The 21,762-nt window shown below is 40.2% G+C and overlaps 1 protein-coding gene across 9 annotated transcripts in view; it reads right to left on the bottom strand.

The window, feature by feature from the left end:
- Nucleotides 1–21,762, bottom strand: part of LOC149845205 (DNAse I-like superfamily protein) — a 184,252-nt gene that overhangs the window by 6,655 nt on the left and 155,835 nt on the right. For 2 of the 9 annotated variants that reach the window (XM_089995600.1, XM_089995601.1), the window contains one exon: nt 63–710. The exons of 2 other annotated variants lie outside the window; for them this stretch is intronic. In XM_089995600.1, coding sequence (XP_089851726.1) covers nt 381–710 — 330 coding nt within the window. In that variant the 3' untranslated portion in view covers nt 63–380. Of the gene's footprint in view, nt 1–62; nt 711–10,286; nt 10,395–21,762 lie in introns of those variants that run through there. 5 more of the 9 variants (XM_089995603.1, XM_089995606.1, XR_016430179.1 and 2 more) reach the window with 4 other exon arrangements.

The raw sequence follows: 21,762 nt of genomic DNA, 5'->3' as shown, positions 1-21,762 counted from the left end.
ATATTTAGTAAATATATCATTGATGATCTCACACGCATAGGATGTAAATCAGAACTTCCATAGATTACAACTTTGATCTTCATTAATAGCATTGTTGAATTTCATTGTTGGTGAAGTATGTGAATTTGAACCACATTTATTAACCATGACATTGCAGGTTAGCAGATAAATCATCTATAAGATGAAACAAAAAAATGCAACCATTGGCTGAACGGTTAGAGCGGTTAGAGCTGCAGCATGTTAACAAGATCAACTTGGATCTAAATCATGCAATTGACACTATAAAAGAGAAAAGAATCATGAATGATTTGATTAACCAACATATTTTAGTTCATGTGATGACAATATTGGACAGATGAGATGTATAATAACGTCATTTCCTACATCTGACTGTTGATCTGAAAGTCAGCACCAATTGGGAGGTGATCGCTTGGGTGATTATAGTTTGGCAGCCCCCCAGCAACATCGGAAGATTCAGGCCCTGGAAGTTGAAGAACGCCTACAGGTTTCAAGTGGTCAGGGTTAGAAAAAAAGATGTAATCTAGGGTTCCAGTAAAATCTGGAGTGCAATTTGTAAAGGCCGGTTCCTCTTTAACAAATGCATTGAGGCTGTGCAATGGAATTGGGCTTTCATCTGGCAGCTCGAGGAGTGAGGAACCGTGGGAAAAGGTAGAAACGGTATCATGTCCAGACAACATGAACTGGTAAACCTGAAGAAATGCATATGTAAGCAATCCAAAATATAGCAACAAAAGTTACAAAGCAGATTAAAGCATAGATATATACAAATTTAAAAGCTCTAGGCAGTCAAGAACTAGCACGTAAAAAACATTATACAAAAGGAATCGTTACTTTAAAACAAACCGCTCAGAGAAAATTATACAAATTTAACAGGGGAGGATCAGTCTATGCTGCTAAAACTGAAACTCAGCTGGACTTTAGATCAGTCTCAACGAAGTCTAAACTTGATAACTATAGCTGATCAACTGATTTAGCTACAAACTCATGAAACTTGCAGCATAATTTCTAAACATTTGTCGTTACTATTACTTCTAAAATCATTAATTGATTCAACTGTAGTCCCTTTAACCACCCAAGTCATGTTAAACCGTCAATATGGCTTGGCCATGCTATTTGCACATAACAAGCTTGCAAATTGTCGGTAAAAGGGATAGACATAGGATAGATCTTAGAATTAAGTGGTGGGCACTGAAAGGAGTTAAACAAGGAATGTTTGTAGAGCAGGTAGTTAAGGAAGCTGATTGGTGTCTCGAGGAAGATTCAGAATCAATGTGGAATAAGATAGCAGGTGGCATGAGAAAAGTGTCTAAGGAGGTATTGGGTGAGTCTAAAGGCGGTGCACCACTAGGTAAGGATACGTCATGGTGGAACGAGGATGTCAAATTAGCTATTAAGGTTAAAAGAGAGTGTTATAGAAATCTAAGTAAGAGTCGTGATAATGAGAATTTGGAGAAGTATATGATAGCAAAGAAGGAAGCTAAAAAAGTTGTTCGAAACGCGAGGGCTAAGGTATACAAGGAGTTTTATGACAAGTTGGATACCAAAGAAGGCGAGAAGGATATTTATAGGCTTGCAAAGATGAGAGATAGAAAATCGAAGGATTTGGGTATGGTTAGATGTATCAAAGATGAAACGCAAAGGGTTTTAGTCAAAGATGAGGAGATTAAGGAGAGATGGAAAGATTATTTTGATAAGCTATTTAATGATAGTCATGCTCAAGATCTTGGAGACTTCTCCATTCCTTTTCATGAGATAAATCGTGACTTCATGCGCAAGATTCAAAAGAAAGAAATTGCAGAGGCTTTGAAGAAAATGAAATCAAGCAGGGCAGTTGGCCCAGATGGTATACCTATCGAGGCTTGGAAATGCTTGGGAGAGAAAGGTTTAGAATGGTTGACAAATCTTTTTAGCTTGATTTGGCGAACAAATAAGATGCCTAATGAGTGGAGGAAGAGTACTTTGGTGCCTTTATATAAGAATAAGGGTGATATACAAGATTGCACAAACTATCGTGGTATAAAACTCATGAGTCATACTATGAAACTTTGGGAGAGGGTGATTGAGTCTAGGTTGAGGAAGGTTGTCATGATATCGGAGAATCAATTCGGTTTTATGCCTGGAAGATCAACTATGGAAGCTATACATCTTCTTAGACAACCTATTGAAAGATATAGGGAGAGGAACAAAGATTTGCATATGGTTTTTATTGATTTAGAGAAGGCATACGATAGAGTACCTAGGGACGTTCTCTGGTGGACAATGATGAAGAAAGGTGTTTCTCTCAAGTACATTAGTATAATTAAAGATATGTATGAAGGAGTAGTAACCAATGTCCGCACTTGTGGAGGGGTGACAACCAATTTTCCGATAACGGTTGGGTTACATCAAGGATCTGCTTTAAGCCCTTTCCTATTTGCGATAGTGATGGATGAGCTTACGAGATCAATTCAAGAAAATGTACCGTGGTGTATGTTGTTTGCTGATGATATTGTTTTGATTGATGAGTCTAGAGCTGGGGTTAATGCTAAGTTAGAATTATGGAGACAGACATTGGAAGCTAGAGGTTTTAAGTTGAGTAAGAGTAAAACTGAATATATGGAATGTCGGTTTAGTAAGCAACGAAGTAGTGATGGGAGTGTAGTGAAGCTTGGTGAGCAAGAAATACCGGTGAATGATTATTTCAAATATTTGGGATCCATCATTCAAAAGTATGGAGAAATTGATGGAGATGTAAATCATAGGATAAAGGTTGGGTGGATGAAATGGAAAAGTGCAACTGGAGTGCTGTGCGATCGTAGAATGCCATTGCGGTTGAAGGGAAAGTTTTATAGGACGACTATTAGACCTGCTTTACTATATGGTACGGAATGTTGGGCTGCCAAAAGATATCATATTCAAAAAATGAGTGTAGCTGAGATGCGGATGCTTAGATGGATGTGTGGAAATACAATAAAAGATAAGATTCAGAACGAGGAGATACGTAAGAAGGTAGGTGTTGCACCCATTGAAAATAAGATGCGAGAGAATCGTTTACGGTGGTTTGGACATATTCGGCGAAGGCCTAGTGATGCTCCAGTTAGAAGGCTGGAGAAATGGGAAAATATGTTAGTTAAAAGAGGTCGGGGTAGGCCTAGGAAGACTTGGATGGAGATGATAGGAAAGGATATGAATGCTTTGAACCTCACCGAGGACATGGCATTGGATAGAAATGATTGGAGGAAAAGGATTCATGTGGAAGACCCGAAATGAATTTCTTTTTTGGTTCATATCGCTGACCCCAATTGTTTTGGGATGAAGGCGTAGTTGTTGTTGTTGTTTGTTGTAAGCTTGCAAATTGTCGGTGCATGGATCATACATTCCAAAACTTAACGCTATTCAGCCAAATCCTTTACCTTCCTCTTGGTGAACAATGATATCGGATATAGAGGATATAATCAAATATAAAAGCAACATAATACTTTATTAAATATATATTTTCTTTGTAATGCATACATATACATTTACATGTATATATATATACGTGTTTTCAAGTTAGATTGTATTTTAGGGATAAAATGTATTTTTTCTTTTATGTTTTCTTTTAAATGCATTTTATCTTTTAGGACAAAAATGCCATAGAAGGGCATTTTTGCAATTTATGTTCTAGCCGTTGGACTAGCCCAACGGCTAGTTGGGCTCACTCTCTCTACTCTCTTGTGTATATATATAGAGTTTTCCCACTCTTTTGAGTATGCTTATCTTAAGCATTTTCATTAATAAAAATTATATTTTTTATGCTCATGGTGTATGCCCTTAGTGGCCTATGAGCTCTTGCCCCTTGTGGGTTTTTGTAATATTGTGATTCTATTTTATTTAGCTTTAGTGTCTTGTGTACTTTGCCTCTAGTGGCTGCTGTATTTTTGTGCTCTTTGATTTCATTTCATGGTATCAGAGCCAATAGGATTTCTTGGTCCTATTTGCATTGTTTTTTGAGGAGTGACACCTCTTGGTGTGTGCTCTTAACTTACTCATTCCCGTTAAAACGTAAATATTATATATATATATATATATATATATGTGTGTGTGTGTGTGTGTGTGTGTGTAACTAGGTTAGTAACTAAAATTAGGTTAGTTTAATAAGGTTAATTTTTACTTTTTGTTTGAGTTGGGACTAGTCAACATTTGTTGACTAGTCAAATCAAAGAGTCGTTGAGGGAGGCGGAGCTGTTGGACCCAGAGTTACCGGAAACACCTAGGTAAGTGGGGAAGCGCGCTTTGGAAGCGCAAAACAGCATGCTTCCGAAGTGCTTGGGGAAACACCATTTTTTTGGGAAGCGCGCTTCCCTTTAATAGGAAACGCGCTTTCCTTTTATGGAAAGCGCGCTTCCTCCATTTTTTTATTTTTAATTTTTTTGTATTTTTAATTTTTTTTCTCTTTTTTTGCTTCCCTCTCGTTTCTGGTTCGCTTTCTAGGTCGCTTCCGAGACGATTCCTGATTCACTCCTAAGTTCCACGCTTTCAGCTTTCTAAAATTTTGAAAGTGCCTCGCTTCCCGCTTCCGCTTCTCGTATCGCTTTTCGTTCCCGCTTCCTCAACTGGCAACCATGGTTGGACCTGTTAAAATGTATCTAATATATATATATATAATATATATATATATATATATTATGTATATTACAAAATACCCGATAGGGGTAGTTTTGTAATTTCACAATAGTTGTTTTAGAAAACAACTATTTTCAGTTTTCATTTAAATGTATTTTTCTTTTTTTCTTTTTTCCTTTTATTTTTTGTATTTTTTAAATAACAAAAAGGGGCTCCAACATAGAGTCGTTGGAGCCCCCAACGACTCCATGGGAGCCCCCTTTTTGGCTCCCCTTTTGAGGCATTTTGCCTCCTCTCTCCTCTTCCTTTTGTATAAATAGGGGTGATTCCCTTGTATATTTTTCATTCTTGAGAGCGTCTCTCTCTTTTCAATAAGAGGCTTTGTATATTGTTGCCTTCTTAAAGGCTTGTGCTTGTATTGTCCCTTCGTGGACTTGTGATATTGTCTCTTTTTCATTGTTGTATGTGCTTGTATGCACTCTTTATATTTCCGCAATATCTCATTACATGGTATCAGAGTCACTCGATTCTTGAAGGAAAGGTGTGGTTCGTGTTTTTTCATATCTAATAGATATCTTCTCACTTCTTGGCAACATCATGGAGACAAAAATTGACCTTTCTTTCAAGCTCAATGGAAAGAATTATATGATGTGGGCATCGGCAATGGAAAATAATCTCAAAGGGAAGAAGCTTTGGGGTTTTGTCATGGGTTCCGTTCCGGAACCTAAGCTTATGCTCACGAAGATTGAAGAAGGTCAATAAAAGGCTCTTGAAGGAGATGCTCGCCTCAAGGCCATTGAAAGTCATCAAAAGGAAGTGGAAGATTGGGAAAGCAATCACGCAAAAATCCTTGCGTGGTTTATGAATAATGTGGAGCTTAAGGTATGTGCTAATATAGCTAAATTCCGTAGAGCCAATGAGGCTTGGTCCTTTATGAAGGGTATGTATACCCAAAAGGATCTTGCAAGAGCATACTTCTTGCAAGAAAAGATTAGAACCACCAAGCAAGGTGATTCTAGCATTCAAGACTATTATAGTGCTTTAAACCCACTATGGGATGAATTGACTCTCTTGGAGCCAAAATGGGTTTCTAAGGAAGACATTGATTTAAGGCAAAAACAAATGGAACAAGAGCGATTGTTTCAATTTCTTTTTGGGCTACGTCCCGAATTTGAGCAAGTGAGATCTTCACTTCTCCATAGATCTATTTTTCCTCCTATTGAGGATGCTATTGCCGAAATCACTCAAGAGGAGACAAGGCTTGGCATGAGTAAGCATGTTGATGAAGTCCTTGCCGTATCCAAACCGGGTAATAATGTTAGAACCTATAAGCCTCCTCATTTTGGGAAACAAGAAAACTACAATGGAGGAAGAAAAATGATTGTTTGTCATTATTGCAATGAGCCGGGTCACATTAGACCCGCTTGTCCTAAGCTTATTGGAACCTTCAAGCCTAAAGTGGCTTCTCTTGATGAAACCACCACCAAATAAGATGAAGGCAAGAACAATGACATCAAAGAAACTCTTGGACAAATATCTATGGCTCTCCAACAAATGCTAAAAGTTTCTTCCTCCACATCGGGTGCGGCTATCGCTTCATCATCTTCACCCGGTACGTATTCTTGGATCCTTGACTCCGAAGCTTCTTTTCATATGACCCCTCATGAAAATGCACTTGTTGATGTTTGCACCAATTCAAAGGACTCTTGTGTCTCTACGGCCGATGGAACCTTTTTAAAAATTTCAAGTATTGGTTCTTTTAAAGATTCACAAAATTTTTGTGTTCCAAAAGTAAGAGTTGTTCCTAAACTAAATTTAAACCTATTTTCGGTTTCTCAAATTGCCGACCATGGATGTGAAATATCTTTCTCATCTAATGGTTGCTTTGTGCAGGATCTCCGGTCCGGGAAGCGGATTGGGCAAGGCCATAGAAAGGGAGACCTATATTATATGGACCATCTTGATCTCCCTACAAACTTTTTTTGTTCTTATGTCCAAGAAAAAAACATGGAAACTTGGCATAAAAGACTTGGTCATCCAAGTTATTCCAAAATGTATCTCTTTCCTTTTGGAAACAAATTTTGTAAGGAAAAAGAAATTAATTGCAAAGATTGCATTTTTGGAAAAATGAAGTCTATTCCATTTCCAACTAGAACTTTTCTTTCATCAAGGCCTTTTGAATTGGTGCATTCGGATGTTTGGGGGCCTTCTCCGGTTATGTCTAAAGGGGGTTATTCATATTATGTCACGTTTATTGATGATTTTACTCGGTATGTTTGGATTTATTTCCTTAGTCATAAATCGGAAGTATTTACTTTCTTTAAAGATTTTCATAAAAAGGTTCAAAATCAATTTCAAAGTAACATATCTATTTTAAGATCCGATTCTGGTGGCGAATACTTATCTCACGAATTCCAAAACTATTTAACCCAAAATGGCATTTGCCATCAAAAGTCATGTCCTAGGACTCCTCAACAAAATGGCCTAGCGGAAAGGAAACATAGGCACATTATTGAAACCGCTAGAACATTACTTATTTCTAAGAATATTCCAAAGAAGTTTTGGGCCGAAGCCGTCTTAACCTCAATCTATCTAATCAATAGAATGCCCTCTTCTAAGTTAAAAAATGCTTCTCCATATGAAAAACTCTTTAAATTTTCACCCGATTTCAATCGTCTTCGTATTTTTGGTTGCAAATGTTTTGTCCTATCACACAAAAGGGATAAGTTATCTCCAAAAGCAATTGAATGTGTTTTTCTAGGATATGGTGAAAATCAAAAAGGGTATAGATGTTATGATTTTAAGAATGATAAATTATATATTTCAAAAGATGTAACATTTCTAGAAGAAGAAAACGGTTTTGATAAACTAGAAGAAACAAATGAAATTGACTATATATTCTTATATGATCTTATTGATGACATACAAGAAGATTTTCTTGAAAACATTGATGATTCTCGTGAGGTATCCCCTCTTGACATAACACCCTCAAATGATGGTGATTCTAATATAAATGTTCATGATAGCGATACCAATATAAATGTTTACTCAAGAAGAAATCAAGAAAATCCTATTAGTGCCCTCGAAAAATACTCTCAAATTTCTGAATCCACTGAGGAACCACAAGTTAGGCATTCTTCTAGAATATCAATACCTCCAAATAGGTTTGTATCCTATGATTCCTTAACTCCCAACTATCGGGCATGTTTAATAACCTTACACTCTTATTTTGAACTGGCACACTATAATCAAGCTAAATCTATACCTCATTGGGTTGAAGCAATGCAAGTTGAACTTAATGCGCTAAAAAAGGCCAATACTTGGGAAATAGTTAATCTACCCTCACACAAAAAACCTATTGGTTGTCGCTGAGTCTTCAAAGTTAAAACTAAAAGCGATGGCTCTTTAGAACGATATAAAGCTAGATTAGTTGCTAAGGGATACTCCCAAGAATATGGCATTGATTACGAAGAAACATTCGCTCCTGTAGCTCGAATGACCAGTGTTAGAACTTTAATAGCTGTTGCATCAACCAAAAAATGGCCTATTTACCAACTTGATGTAAAAAATGCTTTTTTAAATGGAAGTTTAAGTGAAGAAGTTTATATGGATCCGCCACCCGGAATAAATCTTAAGCAAGGTCAAACTCTTCGGCTTTTAAAGGCATTATATGGCCTTAAACAAGCTCCTAAGGCTTGGTATGATCGTTTCAGTGATATCATGATAAAGTTAGGATTTCACTCTTGTTATACTGACACTGCTCTTTTTGTTAAACATGCAGGTTCTAGTATCGTAATTTTGTTGCTTTATGTTGATGATATGATTATCACTGGGAATGATCAAAATAGTATTATTAATGTTAAAAATATGTTAAAAAATAATTTTGATATGTCTGACTTAGGTTTTCTCAGATATTTTCTTGGAATTGAAGTTGCATATTCTCCTAGAGGATATATTTTGTCACAAATGAAGCTTGCTGCAGATATATGTTCTAAGTCTGGGATTTCCGATGATAAGAAAGTAGAGACTCCCGAGGTTATTAATGCCAAATTGCGGTTGGAGGATGGGGTTCTTCTGGAAGATCCTACACCTTACAGACAACTCATTGGGTCTCTTACCTATTTAACCATCACCAGATCAGATATCACTCATGCGGTTCACTCTGTTAGCCAATTTCAGCATGCTCCTACAACTGTGCATATGAGTGCTGTTCTCCGAATCATCCGCTACATTCGAAATACCATCAATAAAGGGCTATTTCTATCCTCCTCTTCTTCCTTGAATCTTCTTGCTTATACTGATGCAGATTGGGGAGGTAATCCCAATGATCGAGTCTCAACTACTGGTTTTTGTGTGTTTCTAGGAGACTCTTTGATTGCCTGGCGATGCAAGAAGCAGCAGAAAGTTTCACTATCATCCACTGAAGCTGAGTACCGGGCTATGGCAACCACGACAATGGAACTTGTATGGCTTCGCAGTTTGCTTAAAGACATGGGAGTTGATATCACCGAAGCCTCAAAGCTTTGTTGCGACAACAAGAGTGCCATCTATATTGCGAGCAATCATACTTTTCATGAGCGTACAAAACATATCGAAATGGATTGCCACTATGTCCGTGACGAATTCTTGCGAGGAACTATTTCTCTTCCGTATGTCACTTCAGAATATCAGTTGGCGGACTTCTTCACTAAAGCTCTTCCGGCTCCTCGCTTCATGTTTCTTCTTGGCAAACTTTCCGTCATCTCCCCATAAAGTTTGAGGGGGGGTGTTAAAATGTATCTAATATATATATATATATATATATATTACAAAATACCCGATAGGGGTAGTTTTGTAATTTCACAATAGTTGTTTTAGAAAACAACTATTTTCAGTTTTCATTTAAATGTATTTTTCTTTTTTTCTTTTTTCCTTTTATTTTTTGTATTTTTTAAATAACAAAAAGGGGCTCCAACATAGAGTCGTTGGAGCCCCCAACGGTCACAAATGTGACCGTTGGGGGCTCCCAACGACTCCATGGGAGCCCCCTTTTTGGCTCCCCTTTTGAGGCATTTTGCCTCCTCCTCTCTCCTCTTCCTTTTGTATAAATAGGGGTGATCCCCTTGTATATTTTTCATTCTTGAGAGCTTCTCTCTCTTTTCAATAAGAGGCTTTGTATATTGTTGCCTTCTTAAAGGCTTGCGCTTGTATTGTCCCTTCGTGGACTTGTGATATTGTCTCTTTTTCATTGTTGTATGTGCTTGTATGCACTCTTTATATTTCCGCAATATCTCATTACAGGACCTCCCCAACGACTCTCTTGTAGCTCCACTCTTATATATATATATATATATATATGGGGTAAAACCCCTGTCACTTTCTATGCTTCTTGTATGGATCAACATCAATAAAATATTATTTTTTTATCCTTGTGTTGACCTCCTTGGGTAGGTTTTGTGTGTGAGCCTATTTGTGTGTTAATTTTTTGGTATTTTGGTGGAACTCTTTTGAGTGTCCATTTTGGTGATTTGGTGAACATCTTTGGAGGAACTAATTTCTTTACATGTGATCAAGCTGAAATTGTTTTTGGTACATTGAAAAGCATGCTACTCAAAATTTGAAAGTGAAGCTCTTTTGCAATCTCTATTCAAGTGCAAATAAGATCGTGATTGGGATTCAAGTGATAGATTAATAGAGCTTACTTAGTGGAGTGTTAGTGCTCGTGATCGGTGGTGAGATGCTCGTGATCTTCTCCTTGTGTTTCTTCTTCCTTATCTTCTTTCTCTACTCTTCTTTTTTATTCTCTTGCCCTTGTAAAAATGAATGACAATAAAAATGTCACCATGAAACCCATCAAGCTCAATGACTCAAATTATGTAACATGATATTTAATTATGAAACACCTCATATAGAGAAAAGGGTTGTGGGAACTAGTGGATGAGACCGATCCAGAACCCAAGTTAATCATTACCAAAGTAGAAAGTGAGAAAGAAGTACCTCTTACGAAGGATGAAAAAACCAAGGCATCCTTGCATTTACATACCATGAAAAATACATGCTATCGATTTTTGCATATAGATTTTTCTTTGCTGTGTATATATATATATTGCCCTGCCGATTTTCGACTCATGCTGATTTTATTATTCTTCAAGGAAATGGATTTGTAAACTGTTTAGGGATCAGTTTTGGTCCTGTTCAGGTTGCCGATTTCAATATATGGGCAGTCTGATCAGATCTGTCCATATGCTTTTGTGGGCAGTCTGATCAGGCCTGCTGATCTGCTCATAAGTGATATTTTTGGGGTTGGTCAGGTTGGCACTGATGGTCGTGACAGTGCAGGCTGATCAGACCTATTGTAACTATTTTTTTTATGATGTTATCGAATCTGGCTGCATGTTATAAAATCTGATTATGCATTTGATGATTGTCATCAGATTTTACTAAGTATTTCTGATGACTGTCATTAAATCTGTGTCATGCTATTATGTTAGATCAGATTCGAACACGTGACAAATCTGAATATGTTGTACCTGAGGACTGTCTGCCAATTTATCTAAAAGTCATTTTTGTTGACTGTCATTGTAACGCCCCAAATTTCAAACTTGCGAACCCTTTTCAGAAAAACAAGCAAGAGACTAGAAATATCTCTTTCCTTCAGAGTTTGTTTATGAAATCAGAGGAAGATTGTTTCGTTGATAAATCATAAGGCAAGCTGACAACTTTGGGCACGTTAGCTAAAAGAACCAAAATTCACAAGATTCGGATATCCTAAGGGAAATCCGATACAAACTCAAGCGTCCAGGACGCAAGCTAAGAGCAGGAAGAAGAAGTCTTGAAGCCATCTTGCTATCGCGCCATCGCCTGTAGTGTACCTAATCATCACCTGTACCCATAGAATGGGTTAGTTTCGCGAAAAACTAGTAGGTGCACAAGAGAGACTACAAGGAACTGAATTAAGTACATTTAATTCAGTAGGTTACGCTGTTTAAAGCAGATATGCAGTTAAACAGGTAAGCAATGCAAACAGGTGAATAGTGTAAACACGTAAGCAGTACAAGCGAAAGGTGTGCGAGCGAGTGAGTAGTGCAAGCGAGTAAGCAATGCAAATGCGTAAGTAGTGCAAACAATAAGCAGTTCAACGCAAGTAAGCAGTTCAAAGCAAGTAAGCAGTTCAACTGACCAATGCAGCATACGATCAATTTGATCGTAAGCTGTGAACTACTACGCAACAAGCTTGTCCTCGTTCCTAGAACGAGGTCTCTGCATCTAATCACCATCAGGACATCGTTTGTCGCTCACTACTTCTAACAAACGCTTTGTCCTGAACAACCTTAATCTATTCTCATCTCTCAAAGTCTTACGCGGCTAACTCTCACCGGTTATGACGCACTAAGGCGTCATACTTCCTCAGACAAGCTCACCCTTCCGTAGAAGGTCCAAAACATAAACACTAACTCAAATCACTAACGATCTGATTCTCACATCTGAGTCCTGCATGTAATCATGCTAAAACAGAAAGCCGAAACTATGAATTCATAGTTGGCTATCACAAACAATCTCAGAAGATCGTCGCAGCTCACCATAACCTTCTGTGGTAAGCAAAAACACAAGATCCACATCGGATCGCTCGGTCCGGGAGATATACGACCTGAAAAGGAATTACTGCCTAGAGAGTGTACCTGATCTTGGACCATACACTTCCTCACAGGAGTTCACCGACTTCGCGGTTACCCGTTCATGGACAATGTACATCCTCATAGAGATTCTACTGCTCTAGCCGGGTCACCTGATCTTGATCATACATACCCCCACAGCAAAACCTTTGGGAAGCGGGTCCCCAACAAATGCCATATCCAATGAAAATCATTGCGATACACGCATCAACACAAATGACCGTTTTCAGGGTCGATAGCCACTAATACAAACAACAAGATCAACGCCGGATCACCTGGTCTGGGAAATGTATAATCTCACAAGGAATTCCGCCCTAGATGGTATACCTGGTCTTGGACCATACACTTCCTCACAGGAGTTCACCGTCTTTGCGGCTACCCGTTCGTGGACAGTGTACATCCTCACAGAGAATCTACCACTCTAGCCCTTGGTCTTGATCATACACGCCCTCGCAGATAATCCTTTGGAGATCAGGTGCTCGACAGACACCCCACTCAGTGATGCATGCATCAATAATCGACTGCTCTAAACCATTGACCGCCTCGGGGTCGGTAGCCACAATATGGGCACAAGCATGCATATATCAGCAATATGCATTGTATCACTCCGCGCAGAAGCATATAATCCTACGCATCGTATGATTGCCAAGAGGAATATTGCAATCCTCAAATAGACCCTCAAAGCATGTGTAAACGACACATGAGAACGCGCAGATATGGCAATTCAGTTGATTCTATGGGCGAAGGGTAACTAACTCTACCCGTCAGCCAAACAAAACAACTGAATAAGACAAGCACTCATAACAATGCTCGTAAAACATATAATTACCATAAAATGGCTCAGTCCATGAACAAGTAATTAAATTAATCGTAAGGCATAAACCATTACATCACAAGCCATTCATAAGCAATCATACGACAACAATTATATCACAATATGTAAGCAGCTTATAAGACAAGCGACCACATCAATCCTAGTTGCCACCAGTTCGTAGATTACGAGCTGTATGCAATCACATCAATCATAAGAGATGCAAGCCAATAAGTGCTACGCTACAATAAGCACCAAACAGTTCGACCAAGGGATAAAGCAAGTCACATGCTAATATGTAGCAACTGGCATAATGCTACTATTATAAGCATTTAACTAGCATGAGAAACTCCTTATTACTCCGCAAAGAACTGCGTAAGCAGTTTAACCAACTAGAGTAACGCCTTGACAGACGTACACAGCTCAACGAGTAGCATATTGAACTATCGAGCAAGCAAGCGAATTAGTAGTGCAGGCGAAGCAGTAGTGCAAGCGAATCAGTAGTGCAAGAGAAGCAGTAGTGCAAGCGAAGCTCACGACTCAACGACCAGTGTGAACAAACCTTATGTTTCGATAATTACGAACCTGCGGGTACGCGCAGGCAAAACGTAGACCCAACTGAAACTAGTTCGGGCGTCTGTTATTCTATGTATTTTCAATAACCCGAATAGCTAGTTGAGTTCGCTCCAAAGGGACGGCTTTAGCCGAGAGAGGATTCCCCAAAGGAGGCTGTGCCACGGACGCATCCAACTTCTGCAGAAGTGTTGAGCTAACTAATGTAGCCCCTTTCCCCTAACTCCAATGACTGGGGAGGCCGGATCGTTGCCCGTAGGGTGGTTGTTAACAACCTGTCCATTGGAGTTTGTACCGCTCTGTCCTCTCTCTTGACAGACACAAAGAAGCGAATAGGTATGTTAGGGGTTGCTTAACTAACGACCCATTCTATGCTGTGGTATTTAAACCACCCGAGCATCTTGCCTGTGAAGGCGAATGTGAGGCCATTTATGTGATTACAACATTTTGCATTTAGCGTTGTTCGAGGTCGCACGACCGTCTCATCCGATCATCGCGGTACTAGACGTGTCGTGCACGACTACAAGTACTCTAGGATGAAGGGGGTATAACTCCTCAATAGAAGCCTCAACAGGAGTGTTTCACAAAGATGTAAAGTTTATCTACTTTACTTTATCTTTTGAAACAACAGTACCTTGTGCCAACATTATGCATGTGATTATCTCGAATCACATCCGCTATCGGGGTATCTACATGTCTCGCATGACTCGATACCGGCCTCGATAAACGGGATACGGGTTTCTCAACAGAACACCTGCTAAGAAGTTCGCTTGAACCCCCAATTCGGGATCACCCGAGATATGCCAAAAAGGTGAGCAGAACCAGCCAGTCACATCCTTCCAAATGCTTCGATTTGGACCAGTCTTTGATGCTTTTGCGCAGCTCCGTGAAACCTCAAGTCGACTCTGCAGGACTGCACGCACGAAGAGCTAGGATCCCTGCGAGGTATCCCTCTCCTTAGACGAGGATGTGCCGCTCGCTCCCGACTGAACTCTTGTCGCAAGAGTGAGAGGGGTAAATGCCCCTTGCATCCTCCACGAGGATGCCTTTAAGGCATACGCAAAGATCAAGAACCTGCACGTCGTCTGCAATAGCAAGGCAATACCAACACCTATGCAAAGGCAAGAGCCTAGGCGCAAAGCGCAACGACAAAGTAAAGGCGGTAAGCAAAAGTGCAACGCAAACCTCTGGCACAACACGCAACGGTTAAGTAAAGACCGTAAGCAGGAGTGCAACGCAGAACCTTTGCGTGATGCACAACGGCAAAGTAAAGGACAAGGATCGCGAAACCGCGTCCTTGAGTTACATACGTACTCATATAAATATATATGATATATATATGCATATATATTTATTTGATTGCCCTTTTTAGTTAATTGAACTCAATTCAATTGTCCAAGTCTTCTGTGCAATCTTCCCCTACCTTTTGGGAGTTGCAAGCTTGCTGTCGTCTGTGGATATACGTGATTGGCGGCTCGAGTCGCGGAGCGCGAGCGGGATCCGTCGTACGAGCTGCAAAAGTAACGATCTTAGCAAGCAATACCAAAATAGGAAGTCAGGGGCACTATCGCCGTCCTGACGTAAGGGAAGCAGAGGCAGAGACATCGTGCTCATGCGCACCTGCTATAAGCACAAGAAGCAGAAGCAGGGGCTGCGAGCCCCTGCTGACTTGCTGTCAGCGGACTCCGAGGAGGCAGGGGGTTGCACCCCTACCCTCATAAAGCGAGGGCAAGCAGGGTTGCGCTCCTGCCTGACAAAGTAGAAGAGAGGCAGGGGCAGAGCCCCTGCCTGTCAGCAACGAAGGGGAGGCAGGGGGCTTCGCCCCTGCTAGACGACATACAAAGAGGGAGGCAGGGGGGCCTTGCCCCTGCCTAAAGAGAGAAAAGGCACAGGGAGGGGGCTCGACCCCTCCCCTGAACGACGAGGGCACAGGGAGGGGGATTGACCCCTCCCCTGACCAAAAGAGGAAGCAGGGAGGGTTCGACCCTCCCCTGCTGTCAAAGGGAGCATGGAGGGGTCGACCCTCCCCTGCTGTCAAAAGGGAGCAGGGAGGGGTTGACCCTCCCCTGCTGTTAGGAGACGCAGGGAAAAGGGGCTCGGCCCCCTCCCCTGTCAACACAAAGAGCAGGGAGGGGGCTCAGCCCCTCCCCTACCGTAACACGAAGCAGGGAGGGGGCTCAGCCCCTCCCCTGCCGATCAAAAGGGCAAAGAGGAGGGGGGTGAGCCCCTCCTCTACCGTAACAGGAGGCAGGGAGGAGGGGCTCGGCCCCTCCCCTGCCGTGATAGAGGGAGCAGAGAGGAGGGGGGGCGAGCCCCTCCTCTGCCGTGGCAGGAGGCAGGGAGGAGGGGCTCAGCCCCTCCCCTGCCGTGGCAGGAGGAACAGAGAGGAGGGGGGCGAGCCCCTCCTCTGCCGGAAGAACCACGAAAAGGCAGGGGCTCTGCCCCTGCCGAGAAATCCACAAAAGGCAGGGGGCAGAAGCCCCTGCCGAAAAGGTGGGCCGACACAGGGAGCTCCGCTCCCTACCGGCGAAACAAGAGGGACAGAGGGAGCGGAGCCCCCTGTCGACACGGCAAGTGACAGGGGGGCGGAGCCCCCTGCTGACGTATGGCGACGACAGGGGGCTTTGCCCCCATGTCAGTCGACCCAACGAGAGAAACAGGGGGGGGGGGAGTCCCCCTGCCGACGATAGGGGACTCAGCCCCCTGTCGACCGATCCTGAGAAAGGTAGGGGGGGTAACCCCCCTGCCGATGGGGGGCGACGGCAGGGGGCTCCGCCCCCTGTCAGTCGATCTCTCCCGGAGAAGAAGAAGAAGAGGAGGCGGAAGGAAGGGAAAAGAGGGGAAGCGTACCTGAAGAGTCGCCGGAACGGAAGGCAGTGGCCGTGGGTCGCCGGCACCTTCGCAGCAAAGAGGGCAGGAGATGGCCGGCACCTGAGGTTTTCGGCCCCCTGCAGCACGCGGGATGAGGGCGGTTGCCGACGGCAAGTCACCGGCGTCGGTGGCCGCAGGGACGAACGAGGGGGAAAGACTCGGTCGGGGGAGAGAGACCGAGAGAGGAAGAAGGAGGGCGGGGGTTATCTTTGAAACCCCTGCCTTCCTGTGTTAAAAACACGGGAGGCGGTGCCTCCATTCGGGTCCGGGTCGGGTCGGGTCCGGATCCGACCCGAACCCAAACTTAATTATTTTTTTTCAATTTATTACAGTCATGCCATTTTTCTTGACTGTCTGTCGATTTAAATACAAGCTATTTTGGTTGAATGTGATTGAATATGATTATATGAATTTCTTAGCATTGTGTTCAGATTTGATATCATGTTATTGTAGACTGTCATCAAATCTGATATTATTAGTTGTGAACTGTGATTAGACTTCGTTTCAAGCCATTATGGAGGCTGAGATCAGATTTGATTAAAATGTCCGTTTGTGGACTGTTATCATATCTGATTTCAAGCTTTTATGTTGACAGTCGTCAAACCTGAATTTATGCTATTAGGTTGACTATTGTCTGGTGATCTATATGTTAATCGGATTGACTGTGATCAGATTTAACTGTATGTTATGTTGGTTGACTGTGATCAGATTTAACTGTATGTTATGTTGGTTGACTGTTATCAACCCTAAATCATGTTTTTTTTATGCCTGGACCAGACTTGCATATGTGTTAACACGTAGATACATGTTATGGTCAGGCTTGTCAATTCATGTGTCGACAGATTTGCCGACAACACGTGTTGACAGATCTAAACAGGTCTGCCGTGTTTCATTAGTGTGCAGATCTGGTCCAGATATGTTGTAATATATGTATGCAGACTAGATCAGATATGTTGTGTCCACAAAGCTCGTAATCTGGTCCGATTCTGCCGAAGTACATGTTCCTTCCGTTATGATTTAAAACCTGTCTTGTTTCATGTCCATACAGCTGATTATGTTTGGCATTAATTTAGGATTGATTGTTTATGCTCATGCATCCGAATACATTGTTTTTGCTATATGTTAATCGAACTATGTGTCCATGCAATTGTGAATATTTTTTATGTTTGAAATTATCGATTATGCATCCAGCTTGTTGTATAGGATACATGCGTAAACTCTGGGGGTCTGGCCGACCCATGTACATGATTATGATCATGTACATGGAACAGCCAGCATGCTGAAAATGTGTATTTTCCGCAATGGCCGATCCATGTACATGAATGCGGTTATGTATATGAGTCAATCTCAATGGTTGGACTTGTAAAAAGAATTTTTTTGCATTGTTGTCTGAGCGCATGAGTTAAGTCATGTACGTATTCATCTGAGGTGATACGTAAAACTGATTATGATTTTATCATGTTTGCATTAATGTGCATATCATAAGGATGAAAATTCTGAAGTTATTTTGATGTTTGCATAAATATAATCATGTGCATGTTTGGATGTTTATGTATAACATGGATCATGATAATGTATGTTGCAAGCTTCTGTTTTCATGCGTATGCAAATTGACTTTATGTGCATTCGTATTGTGTGATTAAATGTGCATTGTGGATATGTGTTGAAACAAGGTGTGTTGCATGTTCACATGTATAAATCACTTTAAGATGCTTTTGTGGTCAGATGTGAACCACTACGGTCGTGTGGGCCTAGAGTAGGTGTTGCTCACATGTTTATTTTAACTTATGCATTGAAAAAAAAAATTCTAGAAATTATTGGTTTTCCAAAATTAATTGCACTGTTAAAATGTTGTGGGCCAGGGCCCGAAGTTGGTTTTGTATGTGGATTTGCAAAACAGTTCACGTGTAAATAACTTGAAAATTGTTTAAAAAGTAGAAGAGACAAAAAAGTGTAATTAATCTCTTCCTTGATGTCCCTTATATAGTGAGAGAATCTTGGATAGCGGTCTTGGAGGACCGTGAGGATACTAAAACTCTGTGTGCGATTGTGCCCCTGAACATGATGTGATGTTTCACCTCCCGACCACGATTTTAGGAAGATTTCAGCCACTTTGCCTGGGGGTAGTGTTATTGACTCAGTTGTAGTTATTGGTATACCAAGAAAGTGGCATCAAGGGTTGAGGATTTTCATTGATGTACTGGCATTATGTGAGGATTCCTAATATTCTGATAGAATGTGAGGATTCCTGATATTGATCGAAGAACGAGTGTATAACCCAGTAATAAACTACAAATTGTGTATTAAGCTACAACGAGGAACCTAACTTGGATTTCGAAAATTTGTACCTGTATTGAGTATATGCAGGTTTAAGAAAAAGTGAAAACTAAAATTGTGCATTTAATAGGGAAATGCATTTAAAAGCAACTCCGATAAATAATTTAATAAGTTATTCATGCATATGCATTGAATCATACATCTTTATTCTTATGCATTAGTTCATGCATTCATGCTTATTCTGTTTCTCATGATATTTGTTATTGTATGATATATGTTTAAATGTTAGAATGGTAAGTTGATTATGGTGAACTGTTATTGTGTTATTCCTCTGAAGCTATGCATGAATTTGGTTTATGATATTTCATTATTGTTTGAATTTTTAGGGGAATTCGTACAAAGGACTTTGGTTCTTACCCGTTTTCAAAAACTGTTTTACAGGTCCGTGTGCTCAGTGATGGGATGACTAGGTAGCTGGAGACTGCGAGTCTTTCGTGACACGTTCTGGGTTCTTAACAGAGTGGCTCCTTATGATAGACGATTTTATTATTTCAGCTTATGACATTCATTTATGGATTAATAAAGTGATTATTCTTCGTTGATTCTATGTACTATCTATTGTGGTTTGGTATATATTAAATATGTGAGACCCCAGATCTTTGGGTTTGTTTCTACAATTGTTTAAAAAAAATAAAAAATCTACTATTTTTATGAGGATTGGTTGGGGTCGTTACACTGACTATGGTAGGAGCTTAAATGACTATGGAAGAAACTCGAATGACTATGAATAAAAAAAAAGTGGTAAGATAATATGTCACTTTTGCAATGAGCCTGGTTACATCAAGTCATTTTGCCCAAAGAGAAGAGAAGAGAGGATCGAAGATGAAAAGAAAGTGGCTTCTATGGGAGATGAAGGTTCTAAAAATGTCTCATTTGCTCAACTCAACCATGTTAGTATGATTCAAATTTCATATTCATCCACTAAATCTGATATGTTTTAGCTAATGATTTAGGTGTATGGAAAGTCAGGTTGGGAAACTGATTTGAAAATTTGATATTCTTGAAGTTCTTATGACCAGAATTTTTATTTAACCCAATAAAGATCTAATCTCAACTGAACTTGTAAGATCTGATCGGTTTTACATATCCAATTAAATTTAAAAATAGATGCTGAAACTGGTCGGTTTTAAAGGTTTGAGCTTTGGATAATGTGATGGATCTGATAGCCATGAATAAGCATTGATGATTGTGCATTATAAACATAAGTTTGTATATTTATGTGTGATTTATGTTCACTGAAATTTTGCAATGTCATGAACAATTAATTGAATTGAATAGTGGTGGTGTGTGAACCACTGATGAGCCTATGGAGGTTAGGAGCATGTGTTGCTCATGCTACTAAAACTGTTTACGCATTGCAAAATGATTTCTAGAATAATGCTTTTTCAAAATTAATTACATTGTTGAATTGATAGGACAAGAGCCTAAATTTGTTATTGCATGTTGATTCGTATAATTGTTCGTGTAAAGAACTTCTAATTGATTAAGATGGTAAAAAAGACCAAATAATGTAATAATTTTTTTCCTTAATGACCCTTTAATAGTGTGGGATTCTTGGATGATGGTCGTGGAGGACCGTGAGGATACTAAAACTATGTGTGCAATTGTTGTCCTCAAGAACCTGATGTAAGATTCATGTTCTCAGCCATGGTTTTAAGAAACTTTCAACCACTTTGCCTGGAGGTGTTGTTGTTAACTCAGTTGTATCTATTGATAAAACAAGAAAGTGGCATCAATGGATGATGATTTCCTTGATGTCCCGACATTAGATGATGATTCCCAATGTTTCGATTGATGGTGATGATTCTTGATATCGGTCGGGAAACAAGTGTAGAACCCAGTAATTAAAATATAAATTGTATGTTAAGCTATAACTGAGAACTGCCTTAAACCTCGGGAACTTTACCCGTTTTGAGTATCTGCAGGTTTGTAAGAAAATGAAAACTAAATTTGTGTGCATTTAATAAGAACATGCATGGAAAAGCAACTCCGATAATTAACTTAAAAAATTATTCATGCATGGTGCATTGATTCATGCATCTTTATTGTTTAGCATTAACTTCATGTATCCCTAAATGTTTGGTATGTTTGATTTAGCATAAAATTGTTAAATGCTTGCTTGAACTACTTAGATGGTAAGTTAGTTCTGATGATTTGTTATCTGTGGTTTCCTCTTAAACTTGTGCTTGATTTAATTTATGTTATTTCCTTACTGTTGGATTTTTAGAGGATCTCGTACGAGAACTTTGGTTCTTACTCGTTTTCTAAAAATGTTTTTTAGGCACGGAGGCTCAATGATGAGAGGGACTGGCTGGCTGGAGGACTCGCGGTTTATGACTTGGTGGCCCGGGTTTTGATGTGCATGGGATGAAATAGAGTTGATTTTTTTTTTTAACTTTCTTAACTTATTGATTAAATAAATGCAGTTCAATTCATAGTTTTAAATTGACTATATTTGGAATTGTTGATGGAATGGGTATATTAAATCCTTAGGAGGTTTTCCGCAATCGTTTAAAAAAATCTGCATTTTTCGAAGGTCAATTTGGGGTCGTTACAATCGGGCCCCTGCCCCCATGGCCTATGCTATGTATTGGCTTGCGCAGAGGGGGGACGCCCATGGGAATCGAACCTTGATTGCCCGTCTAGCAGCCAAGGCCCCACCCCACTACGCCAACCCCCCTTGGGGCAATACCTATTTCTAACCTTTGCATTCCAATACAACTTATCTTCATTCTACGTATTGCACAACCCACCACACTCATGTATTATCTTCATACTACATATTTTCTCAACAAAGGAACATTTTGCAATAAATAAATGGGGCATTTGTTCCATTCCAAAATGAGGGAAAGAAACCCACTTTCATATGAAATGTATCTCTTTCCATTGAGGGTGAAACAAACACAAGATGAG

Source organism: Nuphar pumila, chromosome 2, assembly GCF_984573655.1.
Source record: "Nuphar pumila chromosome 2, dmNupPumi1.hap1.1, whole genome shotgun sequence".
In the NCBI taxonomy this organism is placed as follows: Eukaryota; Viridiplantae; Streptophyta; class Magnoliopsida; order Nymphaeales; family Nymphaeaceae; genus Nuphar; species Nuphar pumila.
The sequence above is the reverse complement of the archived record's forward strand: the minus strand, read 5'-3'. Positions and strand labels throughout refer to the sequence as shown.